The following is a 22,832-nucleotide window of genomic DNA, read 5'->3' on the forward strand; positions in this document are numbered from 1 at the left end:
GTTTTCTTTTATAATTCTGATATATTTTTTTTCCTGTTGCAAGAATGACATACTGTGCTGGTTCAGTGGATTTCTGTAAATATTCTCTGCCCTAAAAGGCAAGCTATTGCAAGCATGAATATAAGCTGAATGTTTCTCTCTCCTTTATTATTATTATTTTTTTTAGGAGAACCACTGTTTGCGTATCAAGATCCTGGGTGATTGCTATTACTGTGTGTCTGGGTTGCCAGAAGCAAGAGCTGACCATGCACACTGCTGTGTTGAAATGGGAATGGATATGATAGAGGCCATCTCGTAAGTACCATATTCCCCATGGAGAATTTCAGATCACATAGCAAGGAGATTCACTCCCAGTTAGATATTCCATGCATTGCAGCAAGATAACTAAGCCAGGGAATTGATGGCTGTAAAGTCCAATTGGAATAAGATAACAGAATGCAGTGAAGGTTTCACACAGAAAAACAGGTGCTTGAATCTGTTACAGCCATGTGGAGATCAGAGCTCCATCTCCTGATGACAGTGGCAAAGGTTACCATCACTGGTGGAAGTCTCATTCCCAAAGGATTCCAGTGAATAACAGAAATGTGAAATCAAAGGATTAATAATAACTTTATTAAATTTCAATCATTCTGTACTTATCTGTCTTTGAACCAGCTTTTTACTCATTGTACAACTCTGCTAAGGTCTGTCTTTTTCTAGTTAAGCTTCTTTATGTGTCCTGATACCAAGTAGGTTAGATTCAGCACTTTCTGACTTTAGACAAATTATTGAGGAAACCGACAAGGTTGGTCTGACACAGAGACATATCCATGATGCTTTTTTTACTTTATTTCTACTTACATCTCCATTTTAGGATTTTTCTTTTGAATTTTTGTTCTGTGTTTGTCCAGACCACCACTGTCTTTGGGAAGTAACAAACATGAGACCTCTGTCTAGTAATATTACTTGGAGAATCACAAGCAATACTGAATAGTGATTGCTTCAGATGTAAGCTCTCACATGCCAGTACTTTCAGCATGTGGGGAAATGAGATCTGTTTGGTCATCATGAGTGCATGCAAGTTTAGGCACAAAGTTCATTCAGCTTTGAATGGTAACTGAGCAGACCTTGATATCTACACCATCCCTGCTGCCTAGAGAATCTGCATCTTTTTTCTTTCTCTTCTATATTTTTCTTTGTGAAAGCATCTTCTAAAATATCTGCAATACTAGCAGAGATGTCTCTATGCAGTACTATTCTCATTTTCCTCAGTAAGTAGATTGAGATTTCACTTAATCTTGGGATTAAGTGAACTGAACTGGCACTGAACTGGCATGTTTCAAGATTTCACTTAATCTTAAACTAGAGCTACGTAGTCTGAGCTTGATACAGTACATCCTTATAATTTGGATTTCTGCAAAAATGTAAATAGACACCCACAGTTCTCAGCATCATTTTCTCAACACAAATTCATAGTTTGAAGAGCACTGTTTTGAACTAGGAGAGCCTATTAAAAAAGCAATAGGCAGCAGCATTTCCTTGTTTTGCAACAATGTATGTTATCAAGACCTACTAGCTCTTATCTGGTCTAAACTCTTAATACTTTGCACTAGCCTCCTTTTGGGCTTTGCATGCAAGATGCAAAATAAAAAGAGTTGTAAGTAACTAGTTTTCAGTAGTCCTTGGAAGGGTGCTATTTATTCCACATGAAGTACAGTTAAGTGGCAGGTGACAGTGTCTTGTCAAACACAAGAAGGTTCTTACTGAACCAATCCTATGAAGAAAATTCTGCGTACATTAACCAGAAAAGTCTCACTTTTTGCAGTAGCTGACTTGTTGAAATCCATAGACCTTGACACGCAACCCCCACAAGGCTGAGTAGCACCTCCGATGTCTAGACTTCATTGATTAGCTACACCCCACCTCTCCTTGAAATAAACGGAGCTGAAGTGCACTTGATGCTTGCTTAAAAATAGCTCCTCAGCAGCCTTTGAAACTGGTTTCCCACTTGCTGTGGAATGAATGCGTTTAACAGTGTTATCTTTTAATAAGTCTGGAAGGTGTTGCTGTTTTCCTTCCCCCTGCTTTCCTATCCTCCACCTACCCTAAGGGTCATAAGAGGTTTCACAGTTCAGGTAACAAATGCTTTGTTGGAACCTGCTTTGGCAGGGGGGGTTGGACTCGATGATCTCTGGAGGTCCCTTCCAACCCCTGCAATTCTGTGATTCTGTGAAATATCTACTGAACATTAAACTGCGGGGTTCACCAGCGTTAGGACCTGCTTGTAGGCCTATTTCATCTGTGCACAACAAGAGCAGATCAGAAATTCATTGTATTCCTGATATAAATCTAAAAAATGAAAAGATAACAAAAGCAATTCCTTTTGTTTATGAAGGGTAACAAAGCTTATTTGCTTTCTGCAGAGTCTGATGAAAATCACCTTTTCATCCATGACCATACTGGGAAAAGTACCTTTGTCCTGTGTCAACAACATGGCTTGGCATAGGGTGCAGTGGGCTTTGTGGCTGTCATGCAGTGTGTTCCTCCTCAATCCCCAGCACTGCATGCATATTACAGCTGCTCTTGTCCTTGTAAAGCTTATGGCTGCAGCTGCATTTTCATGACTCCAGTTCTGAATCCTTTCCAAAGTGATGTAGTTCAAGCTCTTTCAGTGGTACCTTATCTGTATGGAGCTTCCCTTCACTTCTAGGGACTCTCAGCAACTTGTTTATGAACTCGTTTGTTATTTTTATTAAAACAGTGTATGTTGGTTCAGCAAGTAGATAAGGAAATATCGGAAGATAGAGATTATAAGGAGAACGGTATTCTAAGTGTAGGGTAGGAGCTGTTTCAAAGAGAAAGGTCTTGAACATCCTTTTAAGGGGTGCATTACACTGTGAGGAGTGAATTAGAATCCAGAATTGGTCTATCTTTAATCATCGCTTTCATCAACAGATAAAGTTAAATATTAGCTCTGTGTTGATGTTAGGAAACTGGGAGGACTTATGTGTCCAAGATGGTGTAAGGAGTAATAAGACCCTGAAGACCAAAGAGTCTGAAATCTGGTAGGTACAAAGTATGACTTCATGCTGCAACGTGCTAACAGCTCAAAGGAAAGGACTGTCCTGTGTGATGTGGGTGAATTTCCCCATGGAACACGGGCATTCTGGAAATGGTGCCATTGACCAGCAATAATGAGAAGCAGAATTGTTCTGATGGCTTCATCAAGACTCTCCCCTACCCACATTCCTGAATATATGTTTCATGTGAAAAATCTTGAAGTTAACTTTTGCCCTAAAAGGGCAAAACCCACAAAGTATTCCAGCAGTCATTTGGGGAGTAAACAGAGCATCCAAGACCTCATTAAAATCAGAACTTGAGTATTTGTAGCAGCCTGTTTGGAGTAACTGCAATAGATGTGGTTCTCTGGTTTTGCTGCTCTGACTGTAGCTCTAAGACCCATTCAAGCTTTCCAGTGCCAATAGGGTATTTCACACACATATCATGTTTCATCTATGGAGCAGTTGGTGCATGGTGCCATAGAGACAAATTAAGATCTCTGAAATCATTTCCTTTTTCTCTCTGAAACATGGTATTAGTTTTAATGAGTCTAAGTGCTGGCAGGTTATGTCCAGCTTTGGTATGGAAATCAGAGACCAATGCTTTACTCCTTTCACTGTTCCCAAAGATTTTTTTCATGATTTTTCTGTGAGTTCAGAGGGCATGGATTTACTCCAAGGGGTCCTCTAACCTTATTAGTGCTCTGCTTGGTCAGTCAGGCCATCCAAATACAGTACAGTCTATCTGGTTTTGTTTTGTTGTCCTGTGGATGAGCAGCACTGTGTGTATGCATGAATAATATATAGGTCAGGATGGATGTTTGTGTTCTGGGTGCAAGCCTCTGCCACTGACTGCAGTTCTTAGTGATGTCTCTTTTCCTATATCTTTTTTCAGATTAGTCCGGGAGGTGACAGGAGTAAATGTCAACATGAGGGTTGGAATCCACAGCGGGAGAGTTCACTGTGGTGTCTTGGGCCTTAGGAAGTGGCAGTTCGATGTGTGGTCGAATGATGTTACATTAGCCAACCACATGGAAGCAGGGGGCAAAGCTGGGTAAGTTGCTTCATCAAAGCCATCGTGCTCACCTGGGTGTTGTTTTTGTGTCTGACACTTCCCAGAGAGGTGTGGAAATGGGGGAAAGAGGTTTTGACAGTCTGTATACCTGCTGTAAAATCAGCTGTGGTTATAGTTTTCTAAATGTACGCAGATGTTAGCAAGGTTATTCAGTTGTCTATATACATGTGTTAGGTTACAGAAAGTTTACAAATTCCCAACATGGGTATATCCTTCTCTGGTAAGAACTGAATTCCTTCTCTGTGAAACAAAGCTGATAGCTACAGTGGAAAAGAACAGGTCTGTGTGAACACTGGCAGAGCTGGCTATGGTTCCAAAGAACGTGGCTGTATGTCAACGACACCTGCTGGAGAGCATTCCATTTGTTGTTGGATGTTATGAGAAAAGTTGTTTCAGTCTTGCTTTCTGTTATGAAACTCTCCTTTGAGAGAGCACAATCAGTTCTTGTTTCACAACTGTTTGGACCAGAAGTCTGACTTGCTGCCACTCTATCCCTGAGAGATATTTACTCAAAGCAACTTTCCATGTCTGTTTAAACAACTTACCTGTGTGCTGGAAGAACGTGCAAGACTATGATACTCAATGGGTTACCTCTACAGGGCACTCTTGTACCAGTGCCTAAAGGGATGCAACAAAAAAAGATATTTGCTCCAATATGTATTACATATGCCCATTAAATAGACTTTAAAGGGTCTGTATGTACCAAAAATATATATATATCTGTTAGAATGATCAAGGCATTGAATCTAAGGATGTGCTTATAAATGAATGTGTAACATGCTTCTCACTTTAGAGTTTGTCTCCTTCCCTGCTTCCTCTAAAACAGACAGAACTTCTGATACACATCTATAAGTGGCATGGCTGAATAAGTTGGGTTTTTTTGCTGGTTTGTTACAGGACATGTAGTCTGTTGCTGACAGGAACTGACTTATAGACAGATGATAATTTCTCAAGCATACAAACTGTCTTATCTTTTGTCTCCTGTAAGACGCATCCATATAACGAAAGCAACCCTGAACTATCTCAATGGAGACTACGAGGTGGAGCTGGGCTTTGGAGGGGAGCGCAATGCTTATCTGAAAGAGCACAGCATCGAGACCTTCTTGATTGTACGATGCAGCCAGAAACGGGTAAGGTCATGAAAACAAAGGCAGGTTTAAGATACTTTTAACAACTAGGTAGTCTCCAACACATCGAAGCAGAGCAAACACTAGCTATTTTAGATGAGTGAGGACTCTGTGTACGAGGCAGTTGACCATCTGACCTTCAGTGGCAAAAATTCCGATTTCACTCTCTTCTTCCTGAACTTCTGCATGTGTAGAATGGAGTCTAGCCAGCTTCTGCAAAGCTCCATCAAGTACTCCATCAAGTACTTCCTAGTTCTATCAAAATGTGTCCTGGGTTATTTTAAAAATCATTTTTAAGAATGGTTTTCATATGGATTTGCTCTTTTTTTTTTTTTTCCCCTATTAAATTTGATACTTGTGCAAGTTCTTAAAGCAACAGATAAAAACAAGTAGTTTTTTGTCCACTGGCTCACTGTATTGCCACAAACATAATGTTTAGAGCAATTCTTATCGTGACTTTTCAGCCTTTGCTTCTGAAGATGGGAAAATCTGACCCCCTACAATGATGAATGACACTGTGACAATGGGATGAGATCATAACTATTGCTATGACACAGATCAAACTGCACAAAATAATGCTATTAGGGTCACACTCAAATGGACTTCAGCCAGTATATAGCTTTTTAGGACATGACAGAAATTAGGTTGATATTAACACTAGTTCGTATTTTTTAAACAACGGTAAACTTTAGTACTAGAAAAAAAAACATTTTTGATCACCTAAATGAGCCTACCCAATAATATTTCTCTAAGCAGTTTCTGCAGTATAGACGCTGCTTTCCTATTCATAGTACAGACAGGCATATAAATGTTGGCCTCAACAGAAAATCATGTCATATGTTTCTGAATCAAAGATCAATTGAATCTACCTAGAGCCATAAATGTGGCAATTGTGTGACTAAAGTATTTGCAACCAGTTCCAATAGCATGGTTGCTATGAATATCTGTAACACCCATACAGAACTACTTGGTTACCATTGCCTCATTTCCTGAGAGAATGGAAGCCTCAAATTTCCTGAATGAATATTGTATGAAAAGTCTTCAAGAAAAACCCTTATCATCTCCTAAAGGAAGAAGCTGATGTTTTGGTTTCTATCTGCTCATGCAATGAATCTCATTAACAATTGTCAATCTTCAAAAGAAGATTAGAGCTTGCAGTACAAGTGTATTGTTTCCTGAGTATCACTGCCTGTCAGAGGACCAGCTGATATTCATACCTAAGCCACTTCTTCATTTCAGGGTACATTCAAGAACATAAACCACAGTACCCTTTACCAGGCCCCTTCTCTAGGGGTGGAGAAGCTATACTGACTTGTTAAGTCATTCAGTCACCTCCCTGTCTGCATCTTCTTGTGGAGAACAGAAGGTTTTTGGAGAGAAAGGGAAAAATTAAGGAAACATCAGGATTCTGCTCCTTGCAGAAAGAAAACACTTAGCAGACACCCATAGCATGTAGAACTTGACTTTGTTTTTGAACAGAGAGAACCTTATGACTAGGAGACTGGATAAAGAGATACTAGGATTCCATTCTATATGTAAAATAAAATGTTCCCCCCTCCCCATTCTTTCACCACTTTATCTGTGTTACAGCTTTGTTAAGTAGTAGCTGAAGTCTCCATGCACTGCTATAATGCTGCTTATACATGCTGCACCCCAGAGTTGAGAATAGGGACATGCTCATGATCTATGTAATTTTTGTGCTAAATTGAAACATAAAGAAATTGCTACCCAAGGTCATAGATTGTAATTTTTGGAGCTTGAGGGGCTCCTGGTTTGCTCATGCTACTGCAGATTTCTTTCTCCATAGCCATTTTCTCTCCCATTGTGATTAGTTTCAAGTTCTCTCCTTCCTTGAAAATTCATTTTCACCTAATAGGGAGATCAGAAGCGAGAAAAACTTTCTGAAATAGCCAGCTTGGTCTGCCGTGAATATTTTGCTGGATGTTGGGAGAATTTGTAGCACTTCACTTTTACTCCATTTCTGCTTGACTTTGATGACTTCCTGTGATGTATTTAGCCAGGTTTTCATTTGTGTCTGTCCTAGTAATGAACATAAAGAGTTTACTTAACTTAGTCATGGGTTCCTGTGAGTTGTGTCTGGGTTCCTACAGTCCTCAAACACAAGCTGTAGGGTTTTCATTAGAGAGCTCTCTGTGCATGCCATTGTGATCCTAGCTAGCAGCATCTCTTCTGCTGGAGAGAGCATAAATCATGTTTGCCTGAATTTTCACCCTCTTAGGCCTAGGCAAGGACAAGGGGAACATTTCCCATACCCTGTGTTTCTTCTGTTCACATGGCTTTCAATCTGTTCTGCTGGTTATGCCACTAGATGAAGAAGAATACCTGTTTAAAATCTTGTCCCTTCCAGGGTGTAACTTATGTCAGGTTTTGCTAAGAATGTTTTTTGATGGATACTGCAATATTATCCCTTGGATTCTGGTTTCTGCAAGGTGATGAAGATGTTCTAACATATGCTTTGATCAGGCTGCCAGTTGCCTTCCCTTCATAACAACTTCTTGCAGAGTGAAAGCTCTTGTCCATGTGTAGTAGATGAGTTTGCTCTTAACCTTGAAATGACATTATTATTTCAAGCAGTGCAAGTTCATGCTTGAAGGCTCCATATTAAAACCCTGCTGTTACTTCAGGTGTGATCAGGTACATCTGCACCATACCTCACAATTCTGATGTCCTTTCAGAAAGCACAAACTACTTAGCTGCAATTGGCATTGCGAGACTTCTTTCCGCTTAAACGCTGTGTCTTTCTGAAACATTGGCCTTTTGAAGGTGGTACTTCTCATGATTGGTCTCTGGGTTTGATTGAGCCTAAATTTTGAACATCTCTCACACCTGCACATTCTGATATGATTGGGAAAATACTGTTATTGAGTTTAGATGGATATTAATATCTTAAGGCAGCAATGCATGGGGCAGTTTTTTTGTTTTTTTGGGTTTTTTTGTTTTTTTTTGCATATAGATCATCAAATTTAATTTCCTAATTCTGTCTCTTCTGTGTTGTGAGAAACTCCATTAAAAAGCTAAATGAATCCACACAATTATTAATATATATGTTAAGAAATGAATCAAAGAATATAAAAAAAAAAAAGGGGGAGGAGGGGGGAAAAAAGAAATGCAGTTTAATTAAAGGTTTGTTCTAGAGGATCTAACAGTGAGGATGCTTTATTTTGTGTCAAGAGTAGATGCATAGGTGACTCACTTAGCTGCCTGAGCTATACCCCAGCTCACACAGGCCCCCTGGAATTGCCTGAATGCCTTGTCCGTCTGTCCCATGGCCATCCAAACCCAACAACCTCACGAGTTCCAGTGAATGTATGTCATGTCAGCATTTACTGTCAAACCCTTTCTGCTTACTAGTTGCCATGGGGAGTCATAACTTTAAACTTCCTGTCTTTTATTGTTTACTTTACGTTTTCAGCCATTAAATTAATTCATTATGTTAATGCGATTTCTTTGGCACAGAGTAAACAGGAGAAACATTTATGCAGTATTTTTTGTTCCAGGAATCAGAATTCCTTCTTTGAAAATAGCTTTTTTTTTTTTCTTAAGAATGCTGTTAACTGGAATATATTTAGTTGTTTTGGAGAAAAAAAAATATGGCTAGATTTTAATTACTTCAACTTTTTTCTATAGCTGAAAGTGTAGTGCTTGTTTTCCTTCTGATGTGCACAAGAATTGATTTCTACTGAAAGAATAAACTGCAAAACCTTAGGAATACTGTCTGCTTAGGTTTCTCTTTCCTCATCAATAAGATCTGCTCTCACCTTTCTGTTTGCACTGTCCTGTGCTATTGATGCTCTTGTGGATAAACACTTCCCTGTGAAAAAAAAGCGGTGTGTCAGAACTGCTTCTTGGATAGCCCAAAGCAGGAGTGACTTGAGCAGATAAAAGGTTTTGATTGCTGTTTCCAATTTATTTTTTGACCCCTGAAGAACACCACTTGCCGCTGGACTCCACATGGAGACCAGTTTCTTAATGTGTGTAAGAAAGGCACAGTTTATTAAACTATGTAAGGAATGCAAAGATAGATATAAGCTATAATGTAGACAGAAAAATGTAACTAGAAAGAATTTCTTGAGCCATCAAATCTACCTCAGTGCTACTTGGGGCAATATGCATACATCACACAATTCTTGCAGACAGCAGTTGTATCCTCTCTGTCCCTCTCAACCTTTTCAATCCCAAGACAAACTATTCTAATCTCTTCTTGCAATGAAGAAGAGAATCCCAGGTTCTCATAACAAACTCAGTTTTCCCAATCAGCAAAGAAAGCCATTAGCTCTTGCACAGCTGTGTTACCTCTGAGTCTCATAGTTGTTCTGTGATGGATGGATGTAATTCCTGATAATGAAGTGACATTTTTTACTGTAATCTCTAAAGGAATGATTCTGAGTTTTGTAGATTGGAATATCCCATTTCTGCTATGTCAGCTCTCAAATGTCCAGTGCTGTCTGATATCTTTTTCCCTTATCAGTCAAATATTTTCACCACTTCTCTTTACAAAGTCCAACAGTGCTGCACTTGGTGCCTGATTTGGTAAGGAAAATATTTTTTAAATATGCCCCAAGACTAATCACTGAGCAACTCTCTCAGTGAATTTCATCCAGACTAATTTATCTTCCCTCAAAGTCATCTCTTGCTTTTTCGCCATAAGCCAGCTCTTCTCCCAGCTTCTAGTTCCTCCACAGCCTTATCCTCAGTCCCCAGCACAGCTCTCTCTCAAATGCTCTATGGAAAAAAAAACAAGTTCAGGGACAGTTAATGTATTTTTTCTATTTAGAAAAGCTTGGATGCTCTCATGGCTGTTAATCCAAGCCAGCATTCACTGCTCTACAGTTCAGTGTCATGATCCCTGACTAAATAGTTATTAAAAGTATCTCTTACCAGAACTGAAATTGAATTTGGCAGTTTTGCAGAGATCTGGGATGGAGGTCGTCCATCTGCATTCAGCACATTACATTTTAAGTTTTGCTTCCAATTCCTGTCATGTTTTCTGTTTACAACCCTACCCTTATGATCCCTGTTCCTTTTTGTCTCGACTGCAGCAACACTGATTATTTGAAAAGAGAAACAGTTTGTTCCTTTGGTTCTGGAATGATGTAGATTTTTGAATATCTGTTTCCCTGGGGTTACATAGGGTAATTTATATAGGGTGAGTTCTACCCTAATTCACTATTCTTTTCTTACTTGTTTGAATATATATTTCTTTTGAACTTCATACCTTTGCATGAAATAAATACAGGAAATCTCATTACCCTTCCTCTATTACTGGCTTTGCTTCTTCATTCTTTATCTGAAAAAACACTGTTTCCAGATAAACAGAGAATTATCAGTTAAAGTTGCTAACACTGTTATGCAGATCATTACTGGTTCCCAAACTTAGCCCCAAGGCATTGTAATGAACTGCCTAGCATTACCCAGTACGACTTCTTCATCCTTCAGCAGAATGATTTTGGTTTATTCATGTTATACTTCTAGATTTACTGTGCAGACTGTGGCACTCCTACCACATGGCTCTGTACCTCAGCTCTTGGCTTTTATATCTGCCTTCCTTTTATTCAAAACCTCTGTCCTGGTCATTACTGCTATTCCAGCACATCCCTGCTATTCTTAGAGTATTGAATTTAATTATAGCAGTATCCAGTAGTGAGAGTTTAGTGGGCAGGGTGGTGATGGGCTGGCAGTTGGACTGGATGATTTTAGTGTTCTTTTCCGACCTTAATGATTCTGTGATCCCAAGTCCTTATTTTGCCTGAGCTTCTGGCATTTGGGTAGGAGCACATCACTTAGTGGTTATGGCCAACTTTTGTTTTTCTTTGAGGACAGGTGCCACACTAGTTGATCTGCAGAACCAGCACATCAATTCTAGTCACTGGGAGAGTCTTTACTCTCAGAAGGGTGCAGAAGTATGTGTTTGGTGGAGTGGGAACTGGGTCTGAATTTAAGGTGAATAAGATTTTAACAGCACATTAGGCTCATGGTTAGTTTTATAGCCCTCAAAAATGCCAGAAGACTGGGGAAATGCTTTGCTTTGAACACAGGTGGAAACAAAACGTGACTGTCAACAGATGAGCAATACTGCTGACTAAACACTGCTCTGGGTGCTCAAAGGCAGCCAACTGAAAAAATGTTTATTTATTTCTAAGGCCTTTCAGTCACAGTAAATATGGGCGTTTCTTTTAACAATAGCAGGTACACAACAGTTTCAGAAAGAATTGTTGATGATGGCCTTGAAACAGATCAACAAAACTTTGGCTGTAACTCCTAGAAAAACAATTCCCATTCTGTTTCAAATAATGTCCTGGAACTGCATCCAGCTGAAGAAACAGAATGGTCATTTAAATGCTGAGCATGTGACTCTTCTAAAACACCATCACTCTAACATGTTGATGCCCCAATTTAACAAATTTAATCACGATTCTGTGGGGTTCTACTCCCCAGATTTATGAACGCAGTGTTTAGACCATGTATTACTGCAAGATACACCATTCATACCAGTAGGATTTCAAGACAGTTTAAGGCAGAATAGGTAGCTGAATGAGAAATGCTTGATCCCTTCTCAGCATCACTGTTTTGTTGTACTGATAGTGATTGCATAATTTGGAAAATCTAATCATACGCTAAAGAAGTAACAGGCATGCTTAATGCAATTGATAATTGTAAGAAAATCCCAGCTACTTCTGCAGTTCTGCTATAGTATTACTGTAGCTTAGTGTGTGGGAACTGGTGGTGGGAACGGAACAAAACCTCTGGGAATACAATTTTACAGGCTCCTCGTGAGTTCAGATTTGAAAAGTTCCCACATCTTCTGAAGTGCAGCCACTTCAAATCTGAAAAACACATTGCTGTCAGAAACCTTTGCACCTGCTCCTGTTATTGGTAGTACTTGTGACGAGTAAGACTAAAAGGTGTCTTCTGTTCCTTCTTTTTATTCTTCCTTCCTGCTTCGTTATGCCTTAGGGAGCACTGTGTGCAAGGTATTCTCATACTGCCAATAGGCAGGAGGGAACAGTGTAGGGATCCTCATAAATTTCCAAACCAAAGTTGTGATCCTGCTTGTTCTTCATTTTTAGACCTTGTTATTCTCATCAGCCACTGAATATGCTACTTTTCAGAAAATAAATTACCTCTACTTTAAAAAATGTAGAGTTTGAATAAATGCTTTTTGAGTAAGTATTTATGTTAACAGCAAAGTCCTACTGTCCAAGATAACAGAGTAGCACAGCATGTAACGTTGGAAAACAGAAAATCCACAATTTATTTATATATGTGCTTTAATGTGATTGGAAATATTGCTGAAACACAGCTCACAATCCAACATAAACCTTCTAAAAGGGGTGGAGAAATACCCCCACAGAGTGCACATGGCCATGGATAATTTATGGTGCCTGACCTCTCTCAGAAGTACGTATTTACTCATTTGTCCCAACCTTACCTCAATGCAGATGTGCCTGTATACATGTATGAGGTCTTTACTCCCTTCACATTAATCAGGTGATTGGCATGAAGTAAAAGTAGCGCTGCAGAGTCATTCTGCACTGGAAGCAGGTGGGAGGATCACTCCCTGGCTGATAGGGCTTAGCACATCTGATTGCATTTTGGGACTTTAAGGCTTTTCTCAAATTTTAAGCAAATTGACCAAGTTGTGGGGAAAAACTCCATGTATCTTTTTATCATCTGTTGATGTAAAGCTATTTGCAACGTAAGCCAAATAGCTTTGCTTTATAGGTCCCCAGCCTAGTTTTTGATTGCTTCAGGTTGAAAACCCTTCACTAAACTGCAATAAAATAGATTGACAGTGTCACTTTTATTAGTGACAACAATGTCTATCTGCTTGTAGAAAATGGAACTACATTTTCTACCAGTTTTCTGGCATCACGCTGTATAAAACAAGAAGCATAATTGTGAAAAAAATCCATACGTGAAAAAAGAAACCACAAAAAGTGCTGCAAATGATTGCAAGCACTACGAAGTGCGATGACTTAAAAACCAAAACCTCAAACCAGCTCAAATCTGCACATCGGCGTTGCATCATGCTCGTGTATTTTTAGCCCTTAAAGTGCTGCTCCCCTGGAGGTGATCCAGTGGCCCTGTCAGGATTGCTCATGTGAAGTTCCCTGGTGCCAAGCGGTGGAGTTTCCAGCGCTCGCAGCTGAGGCGGCGGTGGGTCCGACATGGGGATGGAGGCAGCTGCAGCTGTGGTGGCAGGAGGTGTGGGAGCACACGTTCCATTGGTGAAGCTGGTGTTTCCTTTGGGACAAGCCTGCAGGGCCACCTGCCCCAAACCCTTGGTGCCCTCATGGTGAGCATGCAGTCTCATGGGAAATGTTGTCGTAGGAGTTGTTTCTTCTTTGCAAGAAAAGAGATGATGATTTCCCATACTTGAACCATCGGATGGTTTTCCCCAGCACTGAGTTTAAACATTCTTTTTGCTTTCCTTTGGGGAAAAAAAAAAAGAAAAGAAATTTAAGGCAGCATAACATTTGACATTTAATTCTCTGGTTTCCATGGAAATAACACCAGGTATTTTGCAAACTCTTGACAGGTACAAGTTACAGTCAGTAGCAATGAATCAAAATAAACTGATAAGTAAAGTGGGTTCCAGGCAAAAACAGATGCTGACCAATGTTGTCATTCAGGACAAACAAAAATTCTAAGTTTAAAACAACTGGTTCTTTTTTTTTAATGTCCAGATGCCTGAATACTGTCTGCAACCCAAAATTAACAATTTCATCTAATTGTTTTCATAAACGCATGTAAGCAGCAATTCTCTTGAAATAGGTTTTCTCTCCCAAGTGATAGGCAGGTTTTAGCTGTTTGTTATCCAAGCCCTAAAGAGTTTGTCTTTAGGTAAGGTAAGATAATCACTGCAGTTCCATGCTCTTGCAGTTGGTATTGAGCTTTAAGGAAACCTTTCAGACCTGCAATGTACAAGATTTGCAGTAAGCTTCCAATACAGCCAAGATTCAAAACCATCTCTGGTAGCAAACACAAAGACCTTGTCCAAACTTCAGGGAAGTTGCTGCCAATGGCAATATTTGCAGCTAGCATTAGGGCAGCTGAGACCATTTTTTTTGTCCTGTTGCCCTTAGCGGCTACGCAGTTCAGTTGATTGTAACATTTATATGCTTGCCGTGTCTGGGAAGATATTCTCTTCCTTCAAGTGTGGAAAATGCCATGCTTGTGCCTACTGAAAAAGGTGTTGGCTATTCACACGTTTCTCCCTCGCTTGTCTTTCAGAAGGATGAGAAAGCCACAATAGCCAAGATGAACCGGCAGCGCACCAACTCCATCAGCCACAACCCGCCGCACTGGGGTGTCGACCGGCCCTTTTACAACCACCTCGGAGCTCACCAGGTCTCCAAGGAGATGAAGAGAATGGTAATGCCTTGCATTATGGCCATTAATGTCTTTTTTTCCCGATACAGCGTTATATATCCCTCCATGCTTTGTCTAAACGTTTTTGCAGTCCTGAGGGCATCTTCCAAATTAAAAGTAAATTAGTTTTTTGACTACAGAAGTAATAATAAATAGTACATCTGGAGGTAGTGCTGGTGAGGTGAGGCACAAGGGGGTTTGGAAGGAGAAGGAAGCCTGAACGGCAGAAAATTTGGTCGCTTTGGTCTGACTTGTCTGAAAACTCATGCAAGCTGGTGGAGATGCTGTGATCAGCTACAAAAATGGCTCAGTAATGTGAGCATTCAAATGGCGAGTGGCACACATTTCTGTTAGCTTATAACAGACTTAAGCACTTTCAGGGGATTCTCACTTGCATTATACAGGCAGGTGCTGCTCACCTCTGAGCTACCCGTGCACGAATGCTCATGGGTCCCCAGGAATCACACCACTCTATTTAACTCTTAAGAATATACCATAAAGGACATGGATTAATTGGTCTAAGATAGCAGGCATCTTCATTTCATAAATTATATCCTTCATTACTTCTCAATTAAAATGAAGAATGGCCAGTTACCAACACAATTGGGCTGAGAGTAATTTTGTGGCTTATTTTACATAGAGATCTTATCTTTGTTTCCTGGAATAAAGATTAAGAAAAGAGAGTTTCTATTTTAAAGACTATTATTAATAATAAAAATAGTTAGCACCTATTTAATAATTTGCATGTGTATGCAAATTGTTCTGTGATCTTATTATTCTTCAGATGAAGTTTTAAGCAAATGAATTCCTTCTAATATTCCGTACGTGAACGTAATTTAGGACAAAATTAAAATGTATTTACCTGGGTTACGCAAGGGTATATCTGTCAGATTGGTTATGTCAAAGCTGTTTGAGGACTGCAAATCACATTCTGTTAGTCATACGTGATATTCAGCTGCTTATCCAGCTCAAAACTCACTGATTGAGTGCTGGGATTTTTTGTGTTCCTTCTTGTTCACTTGAGTGTGACCGTAAGCCAGAGCCCTTCTGCAACGAGTTTATCATGCTGTCTTGATCCTTTGTACACGGTCAAAAGCGTGTATTTGTTGCCTGAAGTCAAAGTTTTGTTGCAGGTCACCAAAGCTTTGGATAAATTTTTAACACGGGGATCACCTTCACAGCTTAAAATTTTTGGCATAGCTACAGGCAATTGCATATGGTGTTTTGTAACGGGAAATGCTGGCACATTTATTAATAGTTGGTGCTAATATTATTCAATCATAATATTATTTTACATTTTTATTTAACTGAATTTCTCGATTTCCATAGTAATATTGCTTTCATTTCTTGGATATTCAAATAAGGGTTTCTGACATAAGCATACAGATCAGTGGAACAGTGTATTTTTTAATGTGGGCTTCTCAATAGGGCGTGCTCAATAGGCATGACATTATTAGAGGAGCTAATCACACTAGCATATAATTATAATTGTAAGTTTCTTTGAATAGCTTGTAAAGAGTTCTTGCATCCTCCTGTTCAGAAACAAGGTGTGAGCATGCCAAACAGTATCGTGCTTCTTGGTGTTAATTACAGTTTGCCATGTCTAGCTGGTTGTTTCATTGGAAAAAACATAATTATTTATTGAAATATCAAACTGAGTCCTACAAACATCACTATCCTGAGCTAGTAGGAGGAAAGGATTCTTTTCTTTTTCCCTTTTCTTGTCTTCAACCTTTCCTTGTAATGGTATTTACCTTTTTATAGATTCAGCTGCTTTGAAAATTTTCCCCGCTCTATCTGTTTCTGTGCTGCCTCGTGTAGCAAGCTCTCTTTTGAGAGGCTGATGTCTGTGTTTCGTGTGCCATGCTATTTTCTGAAAGCCAGTTTAAACCTCTTTCAGATATAGCATTACTTATTTTTTACTAGTCTTTATTGTTCTTGGGGAATCATTTTTTAAAATCTTTATTTACAGTACTTCCCACTGCTGTATCTCTGAGGTGCTTTATTCTGAACAAAAACATGCTGCTTTCTACGGACTGGGACCATCTTAATGTCTGTTAGATGGACATCTTATCGATCAGATCATAAAACCAATTCCTTAGCTTCTGATCTAAGTAAGCATTGCTTTGCACCACCTATCTTTGCACAGTACTTCATTTGTATGCCACCTCTGATGCCGTGTTACATGGATGCTACGTGTGCTTAAAGGCACGCACAGTCTGCGTGCTGCCTGCTTAGAAATACAAAGTGCAGACAGACAGAAGGGGGGCAGAACTACAAAGGCTTTTTCAGCACTCCTCTGGGATGACATGCCATTGATCTCAGTAAGCTGCACTAGCTTTCAAAGCTCCTCAAGATGTGCTCTTTGTTCATGTCACCCACCTTTCCCCAGCCCTCCTGTATGTAATTATCTGTAGTCTTTTCTCCGCAGGCAGTGCAGCTTTGCTTTTTAAAACCTGAAGTCCCCTAGCCCTAGCCCTAGTAATGTCAAAACAGGTGTTTGTAACAGCAATCACGAGCTAGCACTCTGCCTGGAGCAGGGTGATGTTGCAGTGATGTGCAGTTTCCTTATACTGATATGTAGATACCACAGAATCACAGAATGGTTGGAAAGGACCAGGGTTGGAAAGGACCTCAAGGATCATGAATCTCCAACCCCCCTGCCACATGCAGGGCCACCAACCTCCCCATTTAATACCAGACCAGGCTGCCCAGGGCCCCATCCAATCTGGCCTTGAACACCTCTAGGGATGGGGCATCCACAACCTCTCTGGGCAGCTGTTCCAGCACCTCACTACTCTCTCTGGAAAGAACTTCCCCCTGACATCCAACCTAAATCTCCCCTCCCTCAACTTAAAACCATTTCCCCTTGTCCTGCTGTTATCTACCCTTTAAAGAGTTGACTCCCCTCCTGCTTGTAGGCTCCCTTTAGGTACTGGAAAGGTGCAATGAGGTCACCTTGCAGCCTTCTTTTCTCCAGGCTGATCAAGCCCAGCTCCCTCAGCCTATCTTCGTAGGGGAGGTGCTCCAGTCCCCTGATCATCTTTGTGGCTCTCCTCTCGACCCTCTCCAACAGCTCTGTCTTTCTTGCACTGGGGGCTCCAGACCTGAACACAGTAGTCTAGATGGGGCCTTGCATGAGCAGAGTAGAGAAGGACAATCACCTCCCTGTCCCTGCTGGCCACCCCTCTTCTGATGGAGCCCAGGATACCATTTGCTTTCTGAGCTGCAAGGGCACACTGCTGGCTCATGTTAAGTTTTTCATCCATCAGGACCCCCAGGTCCTTCTCTGAAAGGCTGCTCTCAAGGACAGTTCCTTGCAGTCTTTATGGATGCCTGGGATTCCTCCAGCCCAAGCGCAAAACCTTGCACTTTGCTGTGTTGAACCTCATTAGGTTCACCCAGGCCCATCTTTCAAGTCTGTTGAGGTCCCTCTGAATGGCATCCCTTCCTTCCACCGTGTCACCGCACCACTCAGCTTGGTGTCATCAGCAACCTTGCTGAGAAACTTGCGAGCTCAGGGAGGCCAGAAACCTCCCGTGGAGCAGAAGGGCAAAAGCTCGGTTGATCTAGATATAAATACATTTGTATGTAGGTGTAATATGGATTGTTATAGGGGACATACTTTTAGACACAGGATTTAGAACTCATTGCATTATGAAAACCGTGTTTTCAGGAAAAACAGAGACCGTTTTTTGCAGCACTACATAGACTTCTCCAAAAGATAATATTAAAGTTCCCTGAATAGCATTTTTGTGAGGGATCTGTTTTATTTAAAAGTAAACAAAATTATTTTGGCCTTCTTTCTTGCCTTTGAACGCTGGCTCTGGCAAGCTGTCTGTACTCTGAGAATTTATTAGTAATAGTCCTGGATGAGACAGATGCATATCAAAGGCAGCTGCAGGCTTTTTTCTTTCCTCCTTCTTCTGTCACAGTGTTTCGGTGCTTCCATGTGTGGGCATGGGGGCACAGCATCACACCCACGTGGAGGTGCAGCAGGGCTGGTGGGGCAGCACCTGGCCATCAGCCTGTGTTGTGGCTGGAGCTTAGCCTTGGCTGCTCCTGGCTGCCTTCAGCTGTTCCCCCAGGCACATGGGAGTTTATCCAGGCACTTGCAGACTCATATAAATAACACAAAATCCCAAACACGTGTCCATGCAGCAATAATCTAAAACATTCCAGAATTATTCCCCTAGTCCTACCCTAGCTTAGCTGTGCATGAGGCAGCTGGGGTCACAGTGGTGCCAACCCATCCCACCCTACCCTGAGTCTCTGCTCTGTTCGTGGTATACATGGAAGAGCAGAGCTCCCACAGTCCCCTACACCAGCCTAGTGTTCCCCACTGTTTCTTTGGTCTGTTTTTTAATTGCAAAAGAATCAAAAATAAACTGACTTCAAAGCATCTGAGAACACAGGTGTATTTATAGCTAGAACAATATTTATGCACTGAGAAAGACTTTGCTTTTCCCAGTATACAGATATGAGATTGTTTTTATAAATATTGATGAATTTTAGACTTCTGGAAATAATGCTTGTGCATCAATTCTCATCAGCAAAACAAAACTATGGGAAAAAAAAAAAAAAGATTGTGGTAGATTCTACAGTGAAAGAACTTCATTGTAATCAACAATTAAAAGGCAAACACTGGTAACTTCCAACATGGGAGGGTTGTTCTAGATGACTATTCAGTGTTAGTTAGCTGGAAAACATGTCCAGTTTGGGATTATAATCTTTTAGGAGAAAGTGGATGAAATGGAGATAGTCCAGTGGAGAGAATTACAAATGAGGAGAGTTTCAGCAGTGTGACCTGTGAGGAAGGGCTGAGGCATTAGGTTTGTTTAGTCTAGAGAGGAGGACATTGAGTAAGAACGAAGTCTTCAGATATATGAAGGCTTGTAAGGACAGGGTATCACGGTAAATCGTTCTCCATGTCTGCAAAGAGCAGGTTGAAAAATAGTCATCTTAATTTGCTGCTGGGAAGATCCAAAAAAAAAGCCTGTAGATGCAAGGATTGGGCTATGTAAGGAGCTTTGTAGAACTCCTGCTGTTCCTGAAAACATTTTGTTTGTTTCCCTCAGGGCTTTTCATTCTGGAGGGTCATCTTAAAACATTTTACAAATATAGAAGCAATACTCTTTAAAAAAAAAAAACATCCGTATTAGGAGAATTTATAGAGCATAAAGAATAGAAAATATCTTTAAATATTTTATGAAGTTTCCAGTCTAAGCTGTGCTAAACTTTGAGGCATCTTTCTCTCTTTGGACAAAAGCCAGTTATACCCACGTTTCTGGCAGGTGCTTCAGTCCTTGCATAAAAATCTGAAAGGGTGGAAATGTCACAGGTGTGAGAAATTTCATAGGTTGCCTGGGGAAGCTATGGGTGCCCATTCCTGGAGGCATTCAAGGCCAAGTTGGGTGGGGCCCTGGACAGCCTGATCTGATCTGATAGCCAGCACATGGCATGGAGGTTGGAGCTAGATGATATTTAAGGTCCCTTCCAACAAAAGCCATTTTATGATTCTATTTTACACTGTCTGGCATGGGCAGGTAGCTCAGTGTGTTCCACTGATACCATTGGGAAGACTCACACTGGGAGCAGGTACATCTGAGTCCATGTAACCCAACAAGAGCAGAATGGCTAATGGGATTCCTGAGCCTGGTTGTAGGTGTTGGGCAGACTTCCTTTTATTTTTTCAGCTGCTGGAATGATCTAACATCAGGAAGTTTAGGAACAGAAAGAGGAAACCCTGAAGATCTGCAATGCTGATTTCGGACTGACTGTGTTTCTGCCATGAGCCTGCATGAGACCTATGAAGCATTTAATTTGCAGTGAAATTGTGTATGACCTCAGTGTTAGTTATGAAGTAAACCAGAAGTGAAATTGAATAGGGTTTATACACGTGTGGGAAACATGACTGCATGTAGATGTTAAAAATGTGAAGTGAGGTTAAAAAAAGCATCCTGGGAATGTCTGGGGCAGTAAAGAACAAGTCCTTATTCGTGTGGCAGTGCCCAATGCCTTCTGGCACTACTGCTCCATGCAGTCTGCTGCATGATACTTGTTTGGTGTTCGCTTTCTAACGAAACATCACTCATCTTCAAGCCTAGTCTTTCAATCATAAAATATAATTCTTTGTTCTGTTTGTCCTGTCTTAAACCAAGCAGTTCTCTGTGTGTTGCATCACAAATACAACTCGCTTCTACTCTTTGTTGTCCCCAGCTTACCCTTACAACAGATTTTCTTGTTACTTGGAAATGAAAATTAGGGAACAGGTGCATTGAAGGAATGATTGCTGTAGCTGGTTCTGTGCCAGCTGCAGTGGTTAGAGTAATAGAATCATTAAGGTTGGAAAAGACCTCTGAGATGATCTAATCCAATTGTCATCAGAAGCGATTAAAAATATAAAAGAAAAGTCAGTGGGCAAGTTTTCTTCGGTCAGTAGTGCAGCCTCTTCAAAGAGAAGCAGGCTTGTCTCCATGAATGAGGCACAGAGGGTTTATCGTCCTCCTAAAAGTTTTTGTTTAGCATGAGGTCACCATTATCCTCTTTTCTAGCAATCACTTGCTAAATCTGGTAATAGCAACATTAACGTCAACAGAGTTGGACAGGGACACCAATGGAGAATTTGTCCCGCTACATCTTTGCCACCATTCAGAATCCCCCAAATTCCCACAATCAAGTAGGGAGAAACTTTCAAGCAATCCATTCTGCTGTAATCCCGAGGCACTGCGACAGACTTGGGAGGAAATTGTTAACCTGGTCTGGGTTTTCTGAAGCCAATTTGTTTGACAAAACAGCAAGTTTTGTCAGCTTTGGTGCTTCTGAAAAGAGGATTTGTCTGATTCAAATGTGCTGCGTGATCTCACATAAATGAGAGGGAGCCATATAAAGCACTATACATTGCTTAAGTTGTTGGAGGCTTTGTACAGTTTTGTGTCTGCAAACTTAAATTTTATTCCAGTCAACTTGGATGGGGGCTTGCAGTCAACCTTGATTAAATTTGTAAAAGATGAATAAGAGCAACAGCTGATCTACAGCTGCATGTGTGAAGTCTAGTTAGAGTTTAGTATTTGCAGGGAAGTCCTGCACTGATTATTTTCCAACGATCACATGCTTTCCTTGAGTAAACTGTAGTCATACAGGAAAAGGCAGATTGGATCAAGATACTACTAAAAAGTCATACAGTCTTTTAGCAGGATTAAACTAAGCCTACAGACATAAAGATACCTGTTTCTCTTTATGCAAGAAGCACCTCCTCTGATGTTAGTGGCAGCTCACCACACATTGACATCAGAAGTGAAGCTGTGGCACTCACCAGAACCGTTTCTAGAGACAGTGGATGACTAATTAAGGGAGGTCACATTTGGATTCAGTGCCGGCATCTGTCTACATCTGTGCATCTGTTCGGTTCAGCAGTAATTTCTGTAGAAGTGTGTTGTTTATCATCACTTAGATTGTAGAGATCTAAAAGAGATCTGAAAAGACAGAGATAAAGGAGCCAGGAACCAGTTCAGAGCATTTCTACCGCTACCTGTTTTTGGATCTTTTCTGTTTTGTGAGGTATGGTAACTGCTCACAAATGAGGCACAGAATCACATACCATTTCATTTGCAGATACGGCTTTGACATGTAGAAATTTGGATTCAGAGTTCAGAAAACTGGGAAGTGTGAGCAACCTGTCCTTCCTCTGGCAGTGAGTTCCAAGCCATAAATGAATTAAAATTAAGGTGGGAAAACTACTTCAAAAGCAACAGCATATGTTCTACATAGTATAAATCCGGTGAGCCAAATAAATCCTTGGTTTTGGTCTGGTCCAGTCTGACAGAGGCCATGTAACAAGTTGTTTTCAGCAGAACAAAGTAGAGTGCTTCACCAGCTGTGAGCAGTGCAGAGGAATGAAAGTCTATTTTATTAAGCGGGGTGGGATGCAGAAAGGGAGCACTTCAGCTTTCCTCTTCAGAACTCATTAGTCTGTGTTCCAGCTGTAGCAGACACGCTGGTCTGATCTGTTTTGTAAACTAATTTTGCGCCAGTTTGTTGTTCCACACTTAGATTCTTGTTAAATACCCTTCCTACCAGCCTGTGTATTTGTGTGCCTGTACTTTCTGGAGTCTGGTATAGAAATTACATTATTTCTGGCTTGAGTGCTTGAAAGTCCTTCAGTTCTGTTTCTGCTCTTATACCTAACAGCATCTGCCT

At 40.6% G+C, this 22,832-nt stretch overlaps 1 protein-coding gene across 2 annotated transcripts in view; it reads left to right on the forward strand.

Annotated features, from left to right (window-relative positions):
• Positions 1-22,832, forward strand: part of ADCY5 (adenylate cyclase 5) — a gene marked incomplete at both ends in the record, with an annotated part of 196,308 nt that overhangs the window by 139,815 nt on the left and 33,661 nt on the right. For both annotated transcript variants that reach the window (XM_079538863.1, XM_079538864.1), the window contains 4 exons: positions 167-294; positions 3,934-4,092; positions 5,102-5,243; positions 14,496-14,636. In XM_079538863.1, coding sequence (XP_079394989.1) covers positions 167-294; positions 3,934-4,092; positions 5,102-5,243; positions 14,496-14,636 — 570 coding nt within the window. The remainder of the gene's footprint in view (positions 1-166; positions 295-3,933; positions 4,093-5,101; positions 5,244-14,495; positions 14,637-22,832) is intronic.

The sequence above is a fragment of the Tetrao urogallus genome, assembly GCF_951394365.1.
Source record: "Tetrao urogallus genome assembly, chromosome: 8".
NCBI lineage: Eukaryota > Metazoa > Chordata > Aves > Galliformes > Phasianidae > Tetrao > Tetrao urogallus.